At 39.5% G+C, this 25436-nt stretch overlaps 1 protein-coding gene across 1 annotated transcript in view; it reads left to right on the top strand.

Moving 5' to 3' along the window:
* Positions 1-410: 410 nt before the first annotated feature.
* hydin (HYDIN axonemal central pair apparatus protein) overlaps positions 411-25436 on the top strand; it is a 75587-nt gene continuing 50561 nt past the window's right edge. Inside the window, exons 1-15 of the mRNA XM_058646080.1 lie at positions 411-495; positions 818-907; positions 3645-3770; positions 6899-7018; positions 7987-8121; positions 9859-10058; positions 10144-10268; positions 18237-18438; positions 18921-19104; positions 19868-19967; positions 21454-21572; positions 23254-23477; positions 23744-23811; positions 23905-24146; positions 24914-25014. Coding sequence (XP_058502063.1) covers positions 842-907; positions 3645-3770; positions 6899-7018; positions 7987-8121; positions 9859-10058; positions 10144-10268; positions 18237-18438; positions 18921-19104; positions 19868-19967; positions 21454-21572; positions 23254-23477; positions 23744-23811; positions 23905-24146; positions 24914-25014 — 2012 coding nt within the window. The 5' untranslated portion in view covers positions 411-495; positions 818-841. The remainder of the gene's footprint in view (positions 496-817; positions 908-3644; positions 3771-6898; positions 7019-7986; positions 8122-9858; positions 10059-10143; positions 10269-18236; positions 18439-18920; positions 19105-19867; positions 19968-21453; positions 21573-23253; positions 23478-23743; positions 23812-23904; positions 24147-24913; positions 25015-25436) is intronic.

The raw sequence follows: 25436 nt of genomic DNA, 5'->3' as shown, positions 1-25436 counted from the left end.
TAATTTTTTTCTGTAGAGGCTCTTTAAGTTAAATTATATTTTTCTAATACATTGTTTTACAAAACAGAAAAAATAGTAAAGCAGATTATTATTTATTGATTAATATGTCAAATTACAGTATGGCATGTTTTAAAAGAAATGCTTAAAATTCAATAGAAAGTCAAAAAAAACATTGACATACGTGGAACTTGAGTCTCCTTAATTTGTTTAACTAATTACATTAAGATTAGCTGTTAACGTTTGACAAAAATAAGCAGCCAAAACTACACTGACGGCTCCTTTATCGATTACCGTAACGACCAAATCAAGTGCGCACTCAAATCAACGAGACAGGAGCTTACTGCACGCGCTGGAGCCGCTTTAGCCAATCAGACAACGCTTTAGTGGACGGTCGGTTTGTCTGTCTGTGTTGCCAAGGCAGCGAACCACACAACGAAGTTGACATGAGTGCTTTTTGTGGCTGAATTTCGCCGAGTTTGAATCACTTTTTACGCGGTAAGACTTGTTTGGTTTGTTCCTAAAATGTACAACAGTACAAACAGCGAGTTTTGTGTCACGTTACGATGACGACGACGAAATTAAGGTGTTTAGAGAGTATACGTGGGCGGAAAAACAGGGTTTCCATCAAGTCGAGAGAGGGCAAATTAAAGATTTAACGTGATTTATAACGAGCTAAGCTAATGTTATCTGCTGTAGGTACAGCGCGTGCTGCTAGCAGTTAGTCTTCAACTTAGCTTCACATGAAGCGAAGCCAAGTGAAGCCAATTTTAATGTTTAATAAACATTAAAATGAATAATAAGTGTCTTCTTTTTGCAGGTATTTTTTATATACATATTTAAAATGGCCGCTCTGCTGTCCTCGTTTTACAATCTGAAACCTGTCCTGAAGGAGGACAAACAGACAAAGGTGAGAATATCACACTGTTTTTTTGTATTAATTATGTGTTCTTTTGCTTAAAAATGGTGACATGACAGTTTGTAGCTTCACACATTCATGGATTAATTTATGTTAATCTAAATTAAATTAATTTTGGACTTTTCTTAAGAAAATAATGGAGGCTGAACACTCACATCCACTTTATTAGGCACACCTGTTCAGCTGCTAATTAAGGCAAATATCTAAACAACCAGTCTTGTATAAAGTACCTAAAAGAGATACTCGAGTAAAAGTACAAGTGTCATTACCAGAAAATGACTTTGGTAGAAGCTGAAGTCACTTTTTTTATAATATTACTTAAGTAAGTCTTAAAGTATATGAGATTTACTGAACTTATGTATCAAAAGTCATTTTTGGATATAAAATGTACATGTGGTCAGGATGAGTTGTCTTTCAATTGGAAGGTTGTGGGTTCAATTCCTGGCTGTGCTAGTCTATGTGTGGCCTTGACACATATAAGACACTTAACCCCATGTTGAAGCGTGTGAATGGCAAAACTAGAAAAGCTCTATATAAATACAGACAATAATACCTACAACTCTTCTTCTTCTGATTTTATTTGGTAATAACAAGTAACAAAGATAGTTAGAGGAAATGTAGTGGCGTAAAAGTAAGAGTTGCTAGAAACATAAATAACAAAGTCAAGTACAGATTTGTACTTGGTTATATTACAACACTGTAAAGAACTAATCACATGGCAGCAATTGAGTGCATTCAGGCATGTAGACGTGGTCAAGACGAGCTGCTGAAATACAAGCCGAGCATCATAATGGAGGCAAATATATCATTTAAGTGACTGTGAACATGGCATGGTTGTTGGTTGCCAGATGTGCCGGTATAAGTTTTTCAGGAACTGCTGGGATTTTCGTGCACTACCATCTCTAGGGTTTACAGAGAGTGTTTATAAAAAAAAAAAAAAAACACTGTATACAGAGTTCTCTGGGCAAGAATGACCCAGATGACCCAATGTAACATGTCAAACCTTGAAGCAGATGGGTTATAGCAGCACTGTGCATCTCTTTTCAGAGTCCTGTGTGCCTGTCCTGGCAGGTGAGTTTATTTATTTTGGACCAGGTTTTTTCAAACTCTGCTTCAGGTCATGTCAGGTTACTTTATTAATGACTGAAGTTAGATTTGCTGTGCAGCAAGATGAGAAAACGTTCAGTTTGGTCTTCAGTTACAAAACAAACTAGACATCTGTCTTTGCCTCTTCCCCGTCTGATTTAAAATAGCTTCATATTCTTCATTTTATTTTATGTATTAATTTGATCTGTTTTTATTGGTGGTTTATTGTTTGGACGTTACTTTTATCCGTTGAGTTTTTTTAGATGTATTTTATTGCCTCGTGTGAGCTTTATGCCTTTTACTTATTCCGTCTTTTATTTATTATTGTATACATACAGCACTTTGGCCCACTGTGACTGTTTTAAAGTGTTTTTTTAAATAAAGTTGCATCGGACTGGACAACAAACTGTAATAGATAAAGCAGATGAAAACATGACGTGTTAGATGATGGAGAACTCAGGTCGCAGGCGCTGATTCACAACCAAAGCGAGGGACTAAATATCTTAATGTACCCACAGTGGTTTGTGACCTCAGTTTAGCATCAGGGAAAACCATTAAAAATAAGTGACGCACGTTCTCACATAAAACTGATTATTAATCTTATTTTGTTGATTTTAATGTTTGTTTATCGATAAAATTAAATCTTGCGCTGCCTAAATAGATGAATAATCAAATTATTTCATGAATTAATATGAAACATTTCACAGTAATCAATAAAGTTTCTATATTTTTCCCTTTGCAACCATTTATGCAGTATTTTATGATCAATGAAAAAGGGTTGTGTATATTTTGGTATGTGTACACACCAAAACATATCTATGATAATTATAATTGTTATAATTGATAATATAAATTGTATATTATGTGCTTATTTCATTATTATTATTTATGTGAGGGTGAGGTTGGTAATAAATGACAGCGACATGAATTGATTATGTGTTATGATTGATTATATATTATTTTTATAATGATCGTGTAGCTCCATACAACACTATGAAGCTGATTAAATATGTTAATTATACAGGGATGAAGAAAGGGGTGGGATTTAATTTAGTTTAAAACTCCTCACCACTGCTTTTGAACACTGCTTTTGAACCTGGGATAAAAATCGAAATATTCTAATAGAAACGTATGTTAATTAAGAGACAAACAGGCTCTAAAACCTCTGTGACTTTTCCTCGTTGGAGGTTATTTTTAATTAACGAATTTGTGATATTTCAAAGGCGGCGTGACAGTGTGAAGATGAATAATAAAAGATTTATTTGTGTCCCTGCATGTGGCAACAAAAACAAAGCCGTCACCAAACTTCTGTATCACTATGAGCCAATGTGTTAATTTTAAACATGGTGTCAGTCCCGTCATTAAATATCAAACATATAATGAGCTACTCCTACTCTTTATTCACTGAGATTTTGAGCTAAGTGCAGTTAGATGTTTCTCTGCTTTACAAGCTTTGTCAAGGTTGTGTGGAGAATTTACTAAACGCAAACCGTTGCACAATAAAACCTTGTTGCTAATGTTCCCGCATGTTGCCGATGCATATATCGTTCTTGTTTGATGTTGCCGTGTCTCCTTTAAAGACGTAGGACACAATCGTGATGATAATAGACGGTGCTGATAGCTGCTGTGTGTGTGTTTGCAGGTAACTCCATCTGTTTACACCCAGGAGATGTCACAGTCCACCGAGGAACGTCTGGCAAACACCAGGGAGGTTCACCCGCCCCGGATCCTGGAGCTGCTCGACATGAGCAAGACGACACATCACAAAGTAAATACCCAAGTCAATGCTGTGGATGTTTCACAGAAGAAGAATCTACAATAGTCAAAGATTGGAACAACGCACTGATACGTTGGGGGGGGGGATAAATCCAGTAAATGATGAATTCAGGTTCAGTGTTGGATGAGCCTGAAGCATATAGATAAAAGTTAGACATGATTATTGCTCCTGCCTCTGTTGTCTGGAGACAAGCTTCAGCTGAGAGGCTTTCATCATGATGACAATGAAAAACTCTGGGGAGTTCTCTGAGATATCCGAGTGTGAAAAATACACGTGAATCAGTGTTTGATTGTGACAAGCTTTCCTTTACTACAAAGGACAAGCACATCCTGAGGATAAATTGAACCAGGAGAGACAGTTAAATATAAAAAAAGGACATATTTATTACAGGTTTTGCTCGTGAAGTATGATGATTAAGTCTTTGTCACGTCTTTGGTGAGTGGACTTGGTATGGAGACTGGTCTGGTTTAAGCAGCCTTGGTTGGTGATGATTTGGAGGATGAAGAGTGCTGGATCTGGTGGTGATGTTAAATGCTGTGCTAAGATTGGGAAGCGAGGGGGGGGGGCTGTGAATGTTACTAGAGCAGGAGAAGAACATATTTATGTACATGTTCTGTGACAGCAACAACTGAGTGAACGTGCACGAATGAAACGAGATAAAAACACAAAAATGACTTGTTTTCAGATGCATAATGTTCAAGATGCAGATTTATCAGGAGAGCTGGTGCCGATAACCTATTATTGATATATACTGTACGTTTTTTCTGTGCCCAACTAAAGAGGTAATTTAGTCTCTTTTCTTCTTGTGAAATTATTGTTTTGAATATTGAATATTTTGCATATTCATATCACTGCAGCTGTGGATATACCTTTTCTTTATTGTGCAAAGTAAAGAAACATAAAAAAGAAGTCTAGTAGGAGGTAGCAGCTTATTAAGCCGACTGTGTTAGTCATTAATCATATCTGGGGGATGTTAGTGTGTTTGCTGATATCTGATAATACATTTTAAAGTCAATATCGGTCAATACTGATATAGTGCTGATAATGTTTATTGTGCGTTTCTAACATAATGTTGATGTTTGTTATTTATAGTTGCTTGTTGATCATTTAAAAAAAAGCTTTCAAATTTGAGTACATATTTTTTCGTGGAGTCATGTCCATGTCAGTCAGGATCTGTTTAGCATGCTTCTGTGTTTTGAAACTCTCGCCGTTCGATGTTTAACTCGTGTGTGGCCCCCTCGCTCGGTCAGAGTGTCGTTTTCCTCTGCCTCGCTTCCTCTAAACGAACACTATCACTAGCCTTGATCGTACAGCCCGTACCTGGCTATAGGGTGTGTTTCTCGCGTTGTCCTCCGAGGTCCGAGGACGCCGGGACGCGGCCCTGATCTTGCAAGGATGGTTTTCCACTAACAGACAGTAGGGGGCAGTGGAGACAGCCACCAATCTCCCCGCAAGACATTTATCCATCACAGTGACTCTGAAGCAGTTCTGCTTTCACAAATATGTCAGACTGAAGATATGCCTAAATTAAAAAAGTTGACCAAGATTAGATACGCTCATACTACTTCCTATTACTTTTTGGACATGCGATTTTTAATTTTCTTTTCTTTCTTAACATGAAGTTCAATCATTGAATCTAACCCCAACTGAAGCAAACAAAAAAGTTCTCTTCCTGACAGAACTTATGCTAAAGCTTCATATAATAGTATAAAATAACATAAGTTTAATAAAAATAACTCAACGGGGCAGATTTATTTGAAAGGGTAGGTGATGCCAACAAAACTGGGACAACAAACGTGTCATTTTTTAATCATTAATCACCGGCATACAAAGCAGGTAATGTCTGCCAGGGTCATTTCCAAACTTGCTTTTCCCCTTAGTCAGCAAGTGCTAATTGATGGGCAGAGGGCAGCCAATGTCAGCACCTGCTCAATGCCTACAAAGGCTGAATTTAATGGAGGGGCTGGGAGCAAAATGTGATACTGAGAAATGAAATGAATAAATATCCCCTATCACTATAATTTGGAGGACACACTTTGGGGACTCATCCTGTTCACATTTATTTTGTTGACGTGTCAAATATGCAAATGTTTGTGTGGAGCAAAAAACAGAAAAAACAGGCACTAAAAAAAAAAATCACATTGTGGAAAAGTGATGAGTCACTGGCTTTTCCCCCACTCATTATTCTATAAAAGAGCACAGACCCTCGTCAAGGCTTGAACACTGTGTCACCTGCATTTTACACACGAGAAATTTTTTAATATTTAGGTTTCATCCAGATCTGTTTAGATGTCACTGATATATATACACATTTAAACCTGTAAAATGGGACTTTGAATGTTACTTTCAAATTGACACCTAATCCATTTAACCAGATGAAACCTAGTCTGAGGGTCATACCAAATTCAAATAGGGACGTCATCAGTGGGTCGATTCTTATTAAAATTTAATGGGAACATAATCGAGTGATCGCCTAGCCATCACAAAAAAATCAGATCGATCCAACAAAAACATTGAAGGAGGCATCATGTAGTGATAAGTTAAATTAGGAAGTCACTTTGAGATTACGGCTGCAACTAACGATTATTTTCATAATCGATTTATCTGTCGATTATTTTTAATGTCAGAAAATGTTGATCTGTGTTTACCAAACCTGGAAATGATGATATTCTCAAATTTCTTGTTTTGTTCACAAACCAAAAATGATTCAGTTTTGATGATTTGTTTCTTATACGGAGCAAAGAAACCAGAAAATATTCACATATTTCACAAAAATCAGAATTTTTTTTTTTTAGCATTCAATTAATAATCGATTAACCGAGTAATTGTTTCAGCCCTCAATGAGATTAAAATCTGTTTAACAAATGACAGCGTCAGCAACAGGACGGCCTCTTTAAGAACAGTTAAACAAAACCAAAAACACAAAGCAGCAATAATCAGACATTCATTCATCTGTTAGATAAAGTATCTCAAATTATTTGCAAGAATGAAGGTAGTATATGCACATTAATATGCAAATTTAGAATTTGAATTGTCTCTGACTACAGCCCAGTAGTTAGTTTAATGGAAACAAATGTTTTTTTGTTAATCTGCATTGTCTTGTTTGTGTCTCTCGTCAGTTGACCACGGTGGACATGGACCAGGCTCTTTTCCAGCCTTATCCATCTGAGCTGGTCTTCCAGAACTTCACTCCCGCTCAGACCTACAAGTTACACCTGCGCCTGCTCAACATGGACAAGGTGTGTGAACGGGTGATTTTAAACATAGCTGCTGAGTATTGTGATTTTGTTGAGAACAATAATTAGTCAATATCCTTTAAAAAAAATAGATTTTTAATTGATGCTTACAGATTTTTTTAGGTAAACAATTCTTATTTCCTTTAAACTTTAGCATTCAAGCAACTTCCAGAGACTTATACCTGAACTGCAGTGTAGAAACATTGAACTCTGGGTAAATTCAGATGATCTACGGTTCTTAATTGTTATTTTTTTTATTTATTTTTTATTTCTCCTTTATTTAACGAGATAAAAGACCCATTGAGATCAAGATCTCTTTCACAAGGGTGACCTGGCCAAGAAAGGCAGCAGCACACATCATAGTTAAATAAAAACAGGAAGACAACAACTACAATACAAACGGCGGTATCTGTGCCACCTTGGAGGAAAAATAATATTTCAAAATAAAAGTGTCTGTGTTTGATTTAGAACGATATATAGTTCACAATAACAATGTAATCGATTTGGACGGAGTTTGAGAGCACTGACGTCGGCCCACTCGTGGTCATGTGACACTGAATCCTGTTGGTCTCGACTGCATCTGTTCTGTGCACACTGTCATTTATATACTCAATAATGTAAATTTTCACATCTTTAAAACAACAAACACGATATTTATATTAGACGATATATCTTTCCCACCTCTACTGCTGACTTGTTTTTTTGAGAGAAATGGAAAAAAACAAGTTTCTTTAACCTTTGCAGCAGAACAAATGTGTCCTTCTATGTGTGTGTCTTATGGGATGTGTTTGAGGAGTGGACAGTCATTGGAAAATGTTATGGGGGGATAGAAGGAGATTGTTTTGGTGCAATTTGTACAAGAAACCATCAAGTAATCATAAATAAATCATTACTAATGTGTGTATGTGGCTCTGTAGGTAATGCCTGCCCTTTTCTTTTTATGTTTGTGTCATTGTTTTTTTTTTGTCTAGGTTCCACGACAAGTGAAGGTGGAGCTGCAAGACTCCGAGTTTTTCCACGTGGTCGCTCCTGAGAATGCATTAAACAAGGTTGCACCAAGATGTTCTGTGACTTTCACTGTGTTCTTCACTCCTCAGGAAAACAAGGTACAGAACACAGAGGACGGATTAACTGCCTCATACTGTAGATAGTTGTACTTTACTGTATTTTAAAGTATCATGAACCTAAATACTATGAGTTTGATAAGGTATTTTTTTTAGGAATTAGATGAGTAAATTAAGCTGTAATCTGCAGGAAAGCAGTGAATATGATGTGGGTAAGTAGATGAAGTTATGTAAAGATAATAAAATACTTCAGATTTAATAAATAATATGAAAACAACGGCCGATCATAGATTAGATGTCTTTCAAAACACAAAGGTCAGAGTCACAGGGTCAAGGGTCAAGGGTCAGGTCATTAAGTTACACCAGCACATCCTTTAGTTGTCTCTTTTTACTGATAATGTGGGCGAGAGTGAAAACTGAGAAGCAAAAGGTCAATGTGAAAACATAGCAAATGTTAAAGACACAATCGACTCGTGTCTCGTGGCTGCTTTATAGTGGCATAGTCAGGCTTCATCCAAAGTCAGGTAATGATTATTTAGGTTGAGTGCAGGATCACATGTTACACAAAATATGTTGTTTATCCTTTAAAACGTCCTTGCAATTAATATTATGTCAATATTATGTTAAGATAATAAGTTTTTTATATAACTTTAGCAGTTTATATGGTGATTTTCCTATTTATTTTATGCAGTAGCAAATGACCAGTTTATATCCACCAGTTTTTCATGTAGTAGTCACTATATCGCTTTGGGCAAGACCAGGAGAAAATCAAAACACACATACACACTTATATTTTAGTTGAATAAGCCCGTGAACATTCTTGGTGTAGCAGAGTCAGTTACCGTAGTTGGCTTCTTATGTCAGACCAACACAATGGATTGTCATGAAATGTGGTTGAAACATTTTGTGTTCTCATAAAATTGAATACATCCTTCCATTAGAAGAAGTGTTTCTTTTGATTTTCTCTCAACAAAGTGTGGGTAATGTTTAGAGCTGCAACTAACGATTATTTCAATAATCGATGAATCTGTTGATTATTTTCCACAAACCATGTCCACAAACCAAAATGATTGACTTTTAATGATTTCTTTGTTATCCAGGGAAAGAAATGAAGAAAATATTCACATTTAAGAAGCTTAGACAATCTGGAAATCTTGTTTTAATCATGAAAAAAGCTTCAAACCGATCCATTGATTATCAAAATAGTTGTCGATTAATTTAGTAATCGGTTAGTAATCGATTAATCGTTTCAGCTCTAGTAATGTTAATAAATTCAATATTTTGAATTGCACTTTGTTTCTTTGACTCTCCACCGTCCAGGATTACCATCATTCATCATCATACAGTATATTAACATATTATCGATATCCAGTACATGCAAAGTTAAATATGCATGTGGTGAACATGGTAAAATACATGGTAAAATGCTGACCAATCAACAAGGTCCAAAAAAAACAACCTTTGTGTCAAAATGGTGCATTCCAGTTGTAGTTGGAAGTCGGAATTTCATAATTTCAAGTCCGAAGTTTCAACTGGAACTCTCTGTAGTCGGAGCAACAGCTCGGACCCCGACAATGGATTCCAAGATGCCTGCCACTTATATCAATAGGAAAACCACTCTGCTACTTTTACTGTTAATTGCACTTCCGTGGAAGTCGATCGTACATAGTACTGTTCAATATTTATCTGTGGACATGTTGCTACACTGTACACTGTTCATTTTTTGATGTTGTAGGTATCTACTCAGAAAATGATAGTTTGACACATGTCTCCATCCAGGACCACGACCATAGACTGGTTTTTGTGACAGACAGGGAGCGGTTTGAGGTCCCAGTTCGTGCTATTGGGCCACGTGCCATTCTGAGCTTTCGAGATGAGCTCCAGTTCCCCCTCTGTCCGGTGAAAGCCTCCACAGAGAGAACTCAGCAAATCATCAACATTGGAAACGGCACGGCCAACTTTGAGCTGCACACACAGAGGTTGGAGTCTGTGTAAAACATGTGTGATGTATCATTTTATCATTTTTATTCCACACTGTGAAATGATTTTTCCACGTCATTCCAGGCCCTTCTCGGTGACTCCTTCCTGTGGGACTCTGGAAGTTGGTGAAAACATGCAGGTGGTTGTCAATTTCAACCCCATAACGGCGGGAGAACACAGACAGGACCTGCGTCTACACTACCACACTGGTGAGGGAAATTCAAGCTTCTAAAAACTCTTGACTATAACAACGACAAAACTGGGCCAAACTATAAGCTGTGTCCACAGCTTCTGTCAACAGTGGTGTTCCTGTTTTTCCTAAAAGTAGGAAAGGGGTAAAAAATTAAAACGTAGTAAAATATTTATAGCTGAACTATCAACATGCCTGTTTTATAATGCATATGACCCTGATACGCTGCCTCTCATAAGCTGTGGTATATTTCCATCTAAGTTAGACATGTGTCGTCCAATACTGTTGTTTTAGACTATTTTAAACTATGAAGCTGTTAACAACACATTTGAGCTATTCCTTTAAGAAAGACACTGATATTATAACTGTAACATAAAGAAGAAATTAACAACTTGATTCAGTTAAAATACTATTGACATTTTTACAGTCTTTACACAATGAAGCATGCAATACTGTATATAGGATCTTTGGATTTTATTAAATTTTACATTTTTATCTGTCTGATATCCAGTCAAGTGACTTTAACCAACATTAATCAGCTCATCCCTAGTTAAGCCATTAAGATAAGATAAGACAGTAAAAGAGATCATGAAAAATTCATTATTATTAAGTTTTATAAATAGAAAATGGCGATTTTACGACAACACAAATACATTTCTTTCATGAAATACTGAAAGAATAGGAGAAGAACATTTTTGGAAATGAATACATAAATGGGTCACACGCTTGGTGTAGTGGTTAACGATGTTGCCTATGCAGCAAAAAGAGTTTGCGACACGGTCTGCATGTTCTTCCCATGTGCGTGTGGGTTTTCCCGGGTTTCCCTGGTTCTCCGACTTCCTCCCACAGTCCAAAAACATGCAAAGGTTAATTGTCTCTGTGTGGCCCTGTGATGGCCTGGCGACATGTCCAGCGCGTACCCTGCCTTTTGTCAACTGACCCTCGTGTGGAGGATAAAGTGGTAGACGATGAATGAATAATACATGAATGTCTTGTGTTAGTATCAGAATTCTATATTCCAACAAAACATGACTGAAACCTGAACCTACACAGTGAAGTGAGGTTGTCACAACAAAGCACATGGACACACACGGACACACACACACAGTCACACAGATTTGCACAGCTATACTTCTTAGGACACTTCATTGACTTTTATTCAATTGGACAAACTAAACAAAGCATTTTCCCAGTCCTGACAAGGTCAGTGTTTTTATGCCAGAAATAGAGGCAACAAATACAGGAACACACACACGTGGATCGAGGCAGAGATTTTCAAACTCGCAAAAAGGAGTTTGCATAATCTGCATAATCAGCGGTGCCAAATGGCGTGTGACTAAAAGGATGAAAGTGTTTGCTCCAGTCACAGAGGTAAAGAGCATGAAAGATGGTCTCTCTGTAGCAGCAGCACCAGCAGCACCAGCAGCAGCAGCAGCAGCAGCAGCAGCAGCAGCAGCTCTGACCCTGAAGGAGAACAGGGTTCCTAAACAAATCTCCAAATGTTACTGTAATTTCCTCAAAGACAGGCACAGGCGCATGTTCACTCTGAGCAGACGAGAAGCCACACTGTAACGTCCTGTGCTTTGTGAAAACAATTGGATGTGTGTCTAACTGTCTGTGACACATATGCTTATCAGTGCTTTCTGTCCACATACTGATCTGCAGCAGACCAGCACAAATCAGATTACCCAAGCTGATTCGGTTCATTGTCTCCTTGATGCTGAATACAGAGAGTGTGTGTGTGTGTGTGTGTGTGTGTGTCTGTGTGTGTGTGTGTGTGTGCAGGCATGAACGGGATTGCATGGATTTGAACTGAAAATAACATATAAAGACTTTTCTTTCTTCTTCGTCTTCGTCTTTCCGCTTCTCCCACAGCGGATCATCTGCCTCCATCTTGTCCTCCTCCTTGTGTCCTCTTCTGTTACACCAACTGTCCTCATGTCCTCCTTTACAACATCCATGAACCTTCTCCTTTGTCCAACATAATTTAAAATTTAAATTGTGAATAAACTGGCACTGGTTTCCTTAATTCATCCATTGTCCAGTGCAGGGCCAAGAAGAACCAGCAACCTTCTCGCTGTGAGGCAATGATGCTAGCCACATACTCCACTGTGTGGCCCATGTCTCCTTAATCTCAGTGACAAATCTCTCCACCCTATTATTTTTGATTTATTGTGTTTGTAACAAATCTGCTCATTTGTGGTATTTTTGTATGTAATTCAGGCCAATACCTCGCACATATTTTTGTTTTTGTTGTGCACGCAGTGGTCAGCTGATCTCTTGGGTTGCCTCAGTTGCCCTTTGTAAGCAGTCAGACTCTTAGAGATGAAAGACAAAACAGGCCAAACCTTTGACTTTTCCCACAAACACTCACTGGGATCAATTATGGGTGTAAAGGAGAACGTTGCTTGAAAGCATCAGCTTTTATCCTGTTCTGAAAAAAAACGGAGCTTCAACTGTGATGTCACCCACGTTTTGAACACCTTTCATACATTTACATAACGATATGGTAAAATACTCTTTAATTTGTCAGAAAAACAGTCAATTTCATCTTCAACTCATTAAACTAAACGTGATTCTTGACTATATACTTTTTTTTTTTTATCACGGGTGAAGAGAAATGTCTATACCCTCGGCTTAAAGCTGCTGAAAATAGCATGAGTAAACAGGACTGGCTGGGTTGATTAAGTAAGGTGAAGCTTCAGTCAGAATCAGATCAGCTTTACTCCAGATCCAAGCTGCCCACATCAAAGTCTCCTCTCATGCTAATTTCAGACACACGGCTCCATTAAAGTTGTAGAAAAATCCCATGATGCTTAACAAACATAGTGGAGCAGTTGTGTATACCATGCAGGGGGTTCACTCTGGTTAACTATGCATCTCCTGGGTTTGCACTCCCCCCCCCACCCCATTTTCACTGTGTGTGAGTGTGTGTGTGTGTGTGTGTGTGTGTGTGTGTTTGTCTCTGGGAAAATTCAGTAGCATGCTGCTGATACGACAATTATTCTGCTATCTGTCGTCGCCCCGAAACTCTACCGACAAAAAGTCACCTTTGCAAAAGAAACAAAAAGCCAGTAATATCCTGGCTTTAAATTCATCTATTTGAGTTTATCATTTAATTATTGTGATGCTATTCGCCAGAGCAGAGAGAGAGAGAGAAAGAGAGTCTCTATAAAAGATTTATGTGATGCTCTTTAATGTTGCTTGTTTTGAGTAAAAAAAAAAAGAGCATATTGTGTCACTGTTTTTCTTATAGTGGCCCGTGTGCAGAACTGCACAAACATGCACTTCTTGACTGCAGAAATGGCAACAGTGGCGGCGGCGGCAGCAGTGGCAGCGTTCACCTGCATTAAGCTTATGTAACGGGGGAAAAGGAGGGGGGGGGGGCACCGAGCACCACTTACAGCCCATCAAACGGATCATCATTTTTAATTTAGCACCTTTACCCCTGACTCCCTCCCACTGATGCATGCTTTAGTTCAGCACTGCGCGTGGCGAGGGCTTTACTTTGCTCAAGTGGCACGGGAGACTTCACGACGTAGCCCCCGTGTGTGTGTGTAAATATGTGTTAGTGTCTTGTGTGTGTGTCAAATGTGCAGCCGTATTTTTCATTCAGCTCCTTCAGTTTTAAGCCAGTGAATCTCATACATCTGCATATATACATACATATATATATGTATGTATATATATATATATATATGTATGTATATATATATATATATATGTATATATACACCTTCACCGGTGTGTTAGACACCCAGCTGTCACCACTCCCGGTGTAACAGAAAAGACAGGCAGCTCTTAGGGAGCACCGAGGCATCTGCTTTGACAGGGATGTGCAGCGCTGAGGGGACGTTGGCACAGCAGCCTTTTAGGAAACTGAAAACACGCACACCCACACGCACACACAACACAGCAACAAACACAAAAGTACAAAGCAAGTGCGTGTAACTCCCCCTTCACGCACGCACACACACACACACAGCGTGCAGCAGAGTCTCTGTGCTGCAATCAAAAAGGATCTGAAGAGGTTGCAAAGTTCTCTTGCAAAAGCAAAAATCCTGGGAAGAAAATGTCTGTGTGTGTGTGTGTGTGTGTACAGGCTTGTATTTGTTACCACTTCTGGTATAAACGCTAACCTTGTCAGGACCAGAAGTCCTCATGGAGACGAAAACCTGCTCCTAATGAGGTAGAACCTAATTTTTGAGGAACTGGTTAAGTTTAGGCCTAATATTTGAATTGTGGTTAGGTTAAGGTAAGGGATAAGGCTTTGTTTAAGGTGTTCAAATGAATGTAATTCAATGCAGTGTGCGAAGAAGAATAGCTGTGCAAACCTCTCTGTGTGTGTGTGTGTTTTGCTGGACTGTCAGGATGAAAGCTGAGCAATAAGCTGCAGCTCTCCCTGCCTGTCAGCTGCTGTCATAGCATCCGGATGCTGTGAGATAATTGCTTTTCTCTCTGTATTACCCACTTCTACCTTTTCCCCTCTCTCTCCCTCTCTCTCACTCTCTCTCTCTCCCATTTCCTTCTTTCACTCATCTTCTGTCTTTTGTCTGTTCTCGTTTCTCTCTGATTTTCTCGCAGTGTGAAAGCAAAATAACCGACGTCCCTGTGAGACTGCACCAAGCTTTTCTTTTTCTTTCTTTTATTTTTTTCCCAAAAAATATCTTCCCTCTCCCTGCCTTTAGGAACATGACGGGGATCTCTGTGATATTTTGGCCTGAGTTCTCCTTGAATCCTAATACGTGTCGTTACTGCGTCTTTTAGATTTTACGGTCCACATTTTGTTGTTAAAGCATTTACAAGATTAAATTGAACTTGAATGCCATGTCGTAGCAAATTACAATTAAGATGTCTTCTTATTAATTGTCACAGTCTTCCTCATCCTGTTCTAATGTAATGCTATGCATTATGATTATTTATTTACTGGTCATCTGGTGTGAATTTCTCTGTGAGATGAATAAAGTATCTATCTATCTATCATCTGTTTTTTTAATTAATGTAATTTAGCAGCAGCAGCAGCAGCAGCAGCAGCTAAGAACCCATTTCAAACTCCTGAATAACTTGGTTTTTTTTTTTGAGCAAAATAATTCACTTCTAAAAACCTTTCATGGGCACTCAATCTCCAACATGGAAATGTGCCAGTTGTTGTCACCATGGTAACCAATCAGGAAGGAGGAAGAGCTTTTGCTGTGCCGACTGTGTGTGTGTATGTGTGTAGAAGGGGTTATTTGTGTTTTGGACTCTAATCACAATCACTAATCACCAATCAAGAAGCAGTGATTTCTTTTTATAACCCACAATGTGTAGGGGAGTAATAAAATAGTTGCAGTAGCTGCAAACAGACATATTGAACAATTAATAGTTTCTTGCAACTTGGCAAGTTATGATTAAAAAAAACCTTTTGACTCTTTTGTCTAAATCTCTACAAGCTCTGCATGGATCTCAACAGTTCTCCTCGGTCTTCCTGGCAGATCCTCCCTAAGCTGCACCGGTTCTTTTAACTTTCATCCTCAGCTCTCTCTGGCTCCACAGATGTTCTGCGGGGGTACAATTGTGGGTTTACCCCCGCAGCTCCCAAAGTCACCGCAGCTTTCAGCGTTGGGGCCATTGTCACGCTGAAAGGTGATGATGCTGCCGTCATCACTGTGCTTTCACTGTGGGACGGCGAGCTAATGAGGCTGGTGTTGAGCTGTGCCGGGACAAAGTTAAAGCACAATTAAATATGTGTGTGTCTTCAAATAAAGAGTATAAATAAGTATCCACAACTGAAAGATACGGAAGCATATTCCAGCAATGACCTTACAATCAGTACTTGTGGTGTATGCACGCCATATTTATTTAAATGGTCTTGTAATCTCCAGCAGATCTGAGTGTTCTTTCCGTCCGAACAAACACAAAGTTCTGAGGAAAGTCGTCAAACTAATGTTAATACCATCGCTATTAGTAAAAGATGGGAGTATCGCCCAATGTCTCAAAGTTAAAGCAAAGTTAAACTTGATTTAACTAGACAACTGCAACAAAATCTGAAAAACAGAGCCTGAAAAGGGGGCAGAATTTTATAGGACGAAGAGAGAGCGAGACAGAGACAGACAGAGTACAGGTCCTGAACTTGGCCTCATTGCAGCTTTGGAGCTGAACGTTGGCTACTTTGCATCAAAGGACACCGTGTCCTTGTTTATTTCAACATTCTTAGATTTCACATCATTGCTGCTGCACGAGTATCATCTCGGTCCACAAAAGGTTTTTTGCACCGTCAAACCTGAGTCAAGTTTCTGTCTCTAAGCCCAGAGCAGAATCTAACATCAACTCTACAAAGGAGCATCCATGGAACCTCCAAAATGTTTGCCTATGTCTTCAGGTTGTGTATTTCAGTCCCGGTGAAGTGGATGCTGGGAAAATAAATGTACAAGTTAATAGGAACAAGGCGAGGCTCCATGGTTATTTCGGCTTTGATGAAGAGTTTCATCATTAACAAAATTGCACGTGTTTCATTTCTAGTCATTTTTACCATCGGATGAATCAGTGTTTCTTATTTTGACATGTGTGAGTGCATGAGGACAGAATATCAGCCTCAGATACAAACAGACAGAAGAACCATGTTCAGAACATAATGTTAATATATTTTATTTATGATAAAAGCAGCATTCAAGACTCATGAAAACATGTCACAGAATAAGCAATTAAGACAAAGTAATACAGGTAAAACATAAATGAGTAATTATAAAACAACACATGAGCACCAAAACAATGAAAGTGCAATAAAAGCACTGACAGCAGCTCAGTATTCAGAAATGATACATTCACTTATCACTGAGAATTCAGACGTTGCCTTATAATCAGTAGAAATGGCTTCACTGTGTGTTTTTCTGTTGGATTTCTGCAAGACATTGTGCTCATTACGCTGAACAGAAGTACACAGTATAACCTGCAGATATGTAATGTCCGGATAAACATGGATTCTGTCCCCGAGCTAAAGCCCTCGTCCTTCTGATTTGAATATAAACAAACATTCACCACATTTACATACTACCTTGTTGTCGGTGGCTTTATACAAAACTTGAGTTTTGCATCTCATTTTTGAAGCTTGTTATTGTTGCTCTTTCTCTCGCTGCTGGACAGGAGCTCACTGTGATGGCGGCGCAGAGTTTTTTACGACCACAGGGACTCGTTAAGTGTCTCGCTTAGCGTTAAGGACTTTGTCTCTTGTGGCTCATAGAAGCCTGAGAAACTTTAACTCCAGAAAGCCATATTTCGTAGCGAGGTGTGCTGGAAAATCATATTTACCTTAAATTTGGTACATTAGAAGTGAAAGCTTTCACCTTTTAGACACTGGGACATTAATGTCTATTCTCTATTCCTATTTAAGACAGCGGCTGCTGCTCAGCAGACAGGATTTTGTTGCTCTCACTTGCAAACTGAATGAACAGCTTAGTGTATTTCTACACTTTTAGAGCATTTCTTCACGTAGAAATGAACTTTTAAGTAGGGGTGGACGAAAATATCAATTTGGTGATTTATCGTCATCCTTGCTTTTGCAAAACAGTAATCAAAACACGGCAAATATCGATATTTTAATTCAAAAAAGGTGTTCTAAAGTAAACAGTCCCTGTCAGTTTCACTCGCCGGGGCGTCGCGACTTTGGAAGTTACTTGGTCGAAGGAGAGGGAGTTTACAGCGGGATAATGGTGGAGAAAGCTAAGTGAAGAGATGCTCCATCCACGTTCAATACATAGTCTTTTTTTATTTTTATAACCTTAGAATAAGTCTTTTACATGTAGGCAAGGTCCCTATTTTACAGAGGCTGCCGTGTTTCTACACCAGCCTGAATGGAGAAACCAAGCATCTTGAAGCTTCCTATGTAAACAAAGAATGTGAAGGCCACCGTAGTTCCCTGACATGCTTCTGTTTGTTACTATCTGCAGCTCCATTATTACTTGTACCAAAACGTGTGAATGCACCTGCTGTTCTTGCCCTTCCTGCTCAGGTGAAGATGTTTACGTCAGCTTGTGTGGGTTGTGTGAGGAACTGGCCCTCCATCTTGAACCGGACTCCCTCACGATGAACAGGACGTACGTGTCTCTGGCCAGTGCGCACAAAGTGTCTCTCACCAACAGGAGTGACAGTGTCCTTCAGTACCAGTGGACATTATGGTCCAGCCAAGAGGAGGAGGACCTGATTTTACTGAGGTAGGGTTTGTATGACATACAAGTGTACACTGTGCATGCATGTGTGCACACAAAAGGCTGCAGATGATAACGTTGAAGATGAAGATGTTTCACCTCATCCAGGAGACGTCTTCTAATCTGGGAGAAACCTGACGAGGTCAGAGTTGAAGGTGCCTCTTGGATGAGATGTGAAGAGTCCAGTTTCAATTTATTCAATCGCTTTTGAAGACTTATCAATGTCTAACCAGGTTCTGGTTCAAGTTATTTAACTGACCACCTGAAATTGTGGACAATGTATTGTCATGGTTTATGTAGCTCAAAGTGAATATTTTTACCATCTGCCTTTGTCTATCTACTGTATCTGTAGTGAATAGAATTCCCTGTAGTGCAAAAAGCACAGGTGTAAGTTTATTCTTTCTGTCTGTATCCCCATGTTCTTCATCTGCCTGGTTTCCTCTCTCACCTCCTTGTTTTGTCTTTCCCTTTGTTTGTGGCCACTATAGAGAGAGCTCAGTCTTCCAGAAAATGGCAGAGGAGGAGAGAGAACAGTTGCTTTCTCAGTATCAGTCTGACCCCACAGCAATCCACCGCTTCCCACTTCTGGCCAGAGCTTTGCAAGACGGTAGAAGTCAGTCTGCGCAGGACCTCCTGACCCTGTCACACAGCTGTGTGACACTGGAGCCAGCGGTGTGTGTGTTTGCATGGTTTTGTTTTGTCTGTATTTTCTCTGTTCGAGAACCAGTCAGATAAATAACTTTAGTGTCTTTTATTCACTCCTCTGTGTTCTCCATGTTCTCCTCACTGAGAGACAAAGAGAGGTGGTGTAGCAGCATGTTTTGTTAGTTACACTCTGAAGCTTTAAGATTTGTCTCTGTTGTTCCTACGTGAAATCAGCCTGACAGGAGGTGCACAGACTTCCTGCCCAGGGACCTTCAGGTAGTCTGACCTGTTCTGACACTGCCACAATGTCTCCTCTGCTTAGCTCAGCCGGGTCCCCAGGCAGGACAGAGGGAGAGAGGGGCGGATGAAATGAAAAACCTTTCATTCTCCTGCCCTCTCCGGAGAGAGGGAGCATCCTCTAGGCCAGTCGCAAAACAAGCACGCACACACACACACACACACACAGGCACTCGTGTTGTAAGTTAAGCCCTCCTAAAGCGCCTGCACGTTGTTTCCCACACTGAAATTACTTGGAGTTGATTTATGTTTTATTGCATCTCAGCACAAATACATCCCACTCTGACCCCTGCACCTCCCAGACTGAATAGTACTACTGTTAGACCACAAGTGTCCACTATATGTCATTTATTTAGGTAACAGATGTAAACAGGGCTCTATTTTTCAAGACAGTGGCCAGGGTACTGCTGTGTGTGAGAAAATATACGTTTGCACATTCTCTCATTGAAATAAATGTTGTTGTTGTTGTTTGTTGTTGTTTGCCTTGGCACAGAAAGGAGAAATATGGCCCGGAATGACCCAAACCTTCACTATTATCTTCAAGCCTAAGGAGGCCGAGCTTTACCAGCAAACCGTCTATTGTGATGTCACAGGTCAGTGTACGCTAATGCCGCTTTTCCGTTATACAGTTCTAGCGCTACTCGGCTCCACTCGACTCGACTTGACACAGCTGCACGGAAAACAGCCGCGAGGTTGTTTCATACACGACACAAACACGCGGGGTGTTGGCACCGCCAGACGACAATCCTTTGATGAACGGAGTAGTCATAAGCCTTTATGAGAGCATTTAAGTAGGTGGGAGCAGACCCATGAAGCACAGTAATGGCTATGCCTTTAAATTCAACAGTTAGCCTTTCCCAATGAAAGCTTTCCCCTCTTTTAGACCAATAGCAGCATGAATTAGCAATTTTTGTGTGTGTGTAAGCACACCCGAAAATGTATTGGCTCGTTCCCTTTTGTCACTTCCCCTCGGGTGTGTTATGTCTGTGTCGCAATCAAACTCCGCTAACAAACCAGTATAATGTCTGAAGATGTCAGATCACGGACGTGTTATGGGGTCGTCCTTATCAGCAATTTCATAGCAACTCATAGGATTTGTTTGTTGAGTGAAAGTCAAAACTACTTTCTTTGGTTTGTTCTTCCAACACTTCGGAATAGATTGTTTGAGCAGCGTATAGCTAACTGTACTGTGCCTGCTTTAAATCAATAGCTCTCTCATAACAACAACCCCCCACTGCCCTCAGTGGGCTGTGCCTCTGTGCAGATCCCCCAGGTTCCGCAGACAAGGCTGGCTGGTAATTTGTTAGCCAAATACAGTTTGCTACTTGTAAACCACGTCTGTCTGTCTGTCAGAGGACAACTTCTTCTCCAGTGTTATCTCTTTTTTATGTTCTCCATCTCCCCCAATCCATCGTGGATGTAACACGACAGATTAACACCTAAATGTGCTGAAATGCTTTAAACACAGGATGACTCATTGCGACTTCACCTCATTTTCATTTATCCAGTCATCAATCCCATGAATATTCATCTCGTTGGAGTGGTAGTAAAAGGTTGTTGGAAGATTTGCATGTGGCCTTTCTCCAGTGTCTTCTGAGCCGGACGCCAGATTTACATTGATTTCCATGTTTTCTCGGGCAGTTGATGGCCTGAGCAGTCTGAATCAATGAGGAGCGGAGAACGCCTCACTGCGCTGAACGTTTTTAAAGCTTATTTAGCAAAACTGAAAGATGGGGCACAAAGATGTCTCAGTGAATACAATTTGAGTTTGAGTCATGCATTCCATGCCATCAATTCACAAAGCTATGAATTTATTAGAATGCAAATTTGGGTTGAAATAGATGCCAAACTCTTGTATTTATAATAGAGCTCAACAACTGTGTTAAGTGGTCCATTCTTTCACAATTTTAAACCTGATGAAAATGCCCTCATTTGTTTGGGCACCTAACATTACTGAATCTAGACCCGGGGCAGTTTATTTTTGTTGTTGTTACACTTCACAGCTCTTCGTTTTCTCTTCTCTCTGTCTTCTCTGACCTTGTAATGAATATTTCCTGTGTCTGTCTCCTCCACCTTCAGGCCGTCAGTCTCGGTTACCTCTCACACTCCGGGGCGAGGGCATGGGACCTAAACTGCAGCTCGACTATAATCTGATGAATATGAAAAATGTATTTGTTGGCGACACAAACTGTTATGAGGTAAGAGTGTTGAAGATTGACCACAGCAAATAAGGAGAGATGGAGCAGAAATTACCAATCTATTTAGCAAGTGTTAATAAATGTGCTGAAAACTAAACTAAACGGCAACTCAAAAATACCAAAGAGACCCTATGTTGTTGTCAGGGAGGTGATGAGGGAGAGAGCCTGGCTGCACTGGGGAGGCGTGTTTTATCAGAGCTTGTCGACAGTGGCCAGTTGTCTTCAAATCCATGATTACACCAGCAACCACAGGCAAGAATCCAGAGGGCCTGTTTGAGGGAAAAATAAAAAAAACCTTAGAAAGGTCACAGAACTCAAGCTTCGAAAAATGATATTCCAAAACAAGTAAACAAATGGGAATTTAGTTGTTAAAAAGAAAGTTTGTTCTACTACAGTAGTTTCAGTGCTTAAAAAATTGTAAGCTTTATGCCACAGCTGCCACATTAACATCATATCTGTAATGGTTAATACACCAGAATTTAGAAACTCTTTAACTGAAAGGATATTTTAAATGCTAAAATATAATTATTATTGTTTTTTAAATGAGCTGCTTTACAAAAAACACCCCAGAACCCCAGTGAGCCGGCTCAAATTTGGGTATAAAAAGGGGGAATTCGGTCAGTTTGTGATTTGAACTAATAAACTAATACATTTGTTCAGCCCTGCACATGAATATATGTGTATAAGTTTTAAATAACAAAGGGCATAAAATGATAAAGAGGGGTGCACTTGCACAGACAAAAACAAACCATGTAGGTTGTGGTCGGTCACAGGAACAAAAGTACAAACACAATGAAAAGCCATCACACTCGAAATCGACTTTTTATTCATGAGTGAACACCGTGTTTTTGCCTCTAGTGAACCAGAGGAATAAACCAAGGTGAAGTCAATTTAGAGTGTGGTGGTTTTTCATTGTAGTGCACTAAATTAAGTTGTGATTCATTCACATCTGTTGGAAATGTATGGTTTACTGATTCAAAATAATATCACCTTTACAGAAATGGCAATAAAAACACAAATGTCACAAATCTAACCCTGACCCTAACCCATAATTCATATTTGTCATCTGGACGACACATTTCAATCAGTCGAGACTCACTCTTACAGCTGGAGGAAAAACGTTATTGCTTTGCACAGTGCAGCAAAAAAGCAACGTGATATGAAAGTATTGAGGCACTTAAGAGTTATTGATATGATCAGAGAGGGGTTCAGGGACGTGTGTCGCGTAGAGACACTGGCGGAGAGGTTTTTTTGGGGACAGAGACGCTGAGGATCTGAAAGATGATGACGCTTGGTTTGACCTGGTACTGATACGGAGGAGAGTCACCGCACATCTGAAATAACAGCTGACTGCGAAAAGAGAAGAGAGGAGAGGCAGTATTTAAGTTTGTCACCAACGTGAAATGAAGCTGATTACAATCGTGAAGGAAATCCGATGGGAATTTTCCAAAAAGGCACAATGTCACCTGAGTAGAACAGTGAGAGGGGAGAGAGAAATGGACTGTGAATGAAGTATGAATGTAATAAAGTTGTCCTGATTGAACTTACACACATTTAAAAGCTTAAATGAAAGATATAATATGTAACAGTTCTAAGTGTCTAAGTGTGTTTCTAGAAACTATATAGTATACTATAAACATTATTTGTGTTGGAACGAGTGAATATTTCTTTCTTTCTTCAGGTACTTGTGTCCAACAAAGGCCTGATTGATGCCCATTACACGCTGTCATGCCCCGACACCACTTTTGGCCGCTGTTTCTCCTTCAGTCCAGCGGATGGTGTCATTCCCACTGAAGCCAGTCAGACTGTGAGAGTCACCTTCCTGAGCAGCATCCTGGGAAAGTTCTCTGAGGACTTACTATTATCTGTGAAAGGACAACCAGAACCACTCACCCTGACCTTCAGGTGATTTTTTTTGCAAGTGGTTATCATTGAGATCCATAAATTGCGATATGGTTCACAATGGGTGCTCATATAGAAGGTTTGGGAAACACAGAAGGGATCAGAATTACAGTATATGAGCAAATACATAAAAAACAACCCCTGCCACAGCCAAGAACGACACAGGTGCTGGTTGTTTGCAGAGAGCAAATCATGAATAAAACTAAAGTCATTACAGTGTGCTGTGTTTTTTCCACTTTTATTGCTTAAGTCTCTGTGTTCTCTTTCAGGGGTTGTGTTGTTGGTCCCACGTTCCACTTCAATGTTTTAGAGCTCAACTTTGGAGATGTAGCCTTTGGTTGGTTTGGATGTTTTCCTGGACTTTTTATTCATTTACATATTTACTTTCTTCCACTCTTTTTCTCTCATCATTTTCACTGTCTTTTTGCAGGTTTCCCACAAACACTGACGTTTACATTGTTCAACACCTCCTTTGTGCCTATGAGCTTTTCCCTACGTGTCCTGGGAGACGGGTTGGGATCTCCTAGTGTTACCGGTGCCAATCAGGCGTCTGAGGCTTCCAGGAACAATTGGCAAGGCAGCGCTGCCCGGGACCCTCATGCTCGGCCTGTGGAGTTCTCCATCAACCCTGCTGTGGACTCTGTGTGTGCCATGTCAGATGTCACTATTAAGGTAAATGAATTGACTTACTTATTTAAGATAATTATGACTGTTTTCAGGGGCACCATGAATGTAGCATATTCTTTTTGTTCTGCAGTTTTATCTTTTGCAAAACTACAACAAAGCACTTTTTTTAGTCGTAAAACAGGGACAGTTATTTGGTCATGTAGAGCAAAACACATTTACTTAATGACCGACCTCAGGCTCTTGCACTAGAATAGACAAATGTGATGGATCATAAACTCTTTCCCTTAAACTTTCCCTTTTCTTTGCTTTCTCAGAAAAGTACAAATGGTTTATGCATTCTAACACATTCACCCGATAAAGACTCTTAACCCTTAGTGCTCACGTGGCACGGACCCTTGGTAAATTGCTGTGGATATGGACATCCTGTGTGTGTGTATAGGTCACAACTTAGTTTTTTGTCTTCTTATTTGTTGTTGAGTTCATTTTGAATTGCATTTGTTTTAAATAAATAATAATAATAATTCTGTAGAAGTCTCAAAATAGACTGTTTTTCTTTTGTTTTTTGCCAAGCGAACTTTGAACTCTGGCCTTGTTCCAAATGTGACAAATTCAATCAGATTCTGAAAGGTTTGAGTACTTTTTGCACAGCTGTGTTTAAAATGAATAAATTGGTTGTGCTGAAAAAAAAAAGGATATAAGACATATATACGTTTTAGCATAGTAATTGAAAAAAGCAGCGTCTGTGTTCTATGGGTTAACCAAAAACAATATATGTTGATTGCAGTCATGTTAACCTCTTGAACCTTTTGAAGGTGACCCTGTGCTCCAACACAGTGAAGACTTACAGGCTGGCGATGGTGGTGGATGTGGAAGGTGTCGGGGAGGAGATCAGGACTCTGCCTATCAACGCCAGGTTGGGACAGTCAGTAAATACAAACACAAACGTTACTCACGTTACGTGAAAACATGCTCAAAGCACACATCAGTTGAAGGGAAGGAATAAAAGCTAACCACCCTCCCTCTGTCCTAGTAAAAACCCTAACCCTAACCCATTTTGTCAAATGCCATAAAACAGCAGAGGTTCATTTTGATTTTTTTTACAGCGTTAATTTCACTTTTTAAATAAGTTCAAATAAGTTTTTATTCTGGCAGTAACCTCACACCGTCGTCGATGCTGCTTTGACAGGCTGTGAACGTGGTCCACTGACGACAACCCTCTGACACGTGTGTTAAATATATTAATCGGCATAATAAAAATAATAACAATAATAATATATTTGAATGTCACCTGCACCGTCGCTCAGAATAGAGCTGCGGCACTCGGACTTCCTGAAG

This window comes from Solea solea, chromosome 12 (assembly GCF_958295425.1).
Source record: "Solea solea chromosome 12, fSolSol10.1, whole genome shotgun sequence".
Lineage (NCBI taxonomy): Eukaryota > Metazoa > Chordata > Actinopteri > Pleuronectiformes > Soleidae > Solea > Solea solea.
This window is presented reverse-complemented; position numbering and strand designations above follow the sequence as displayed.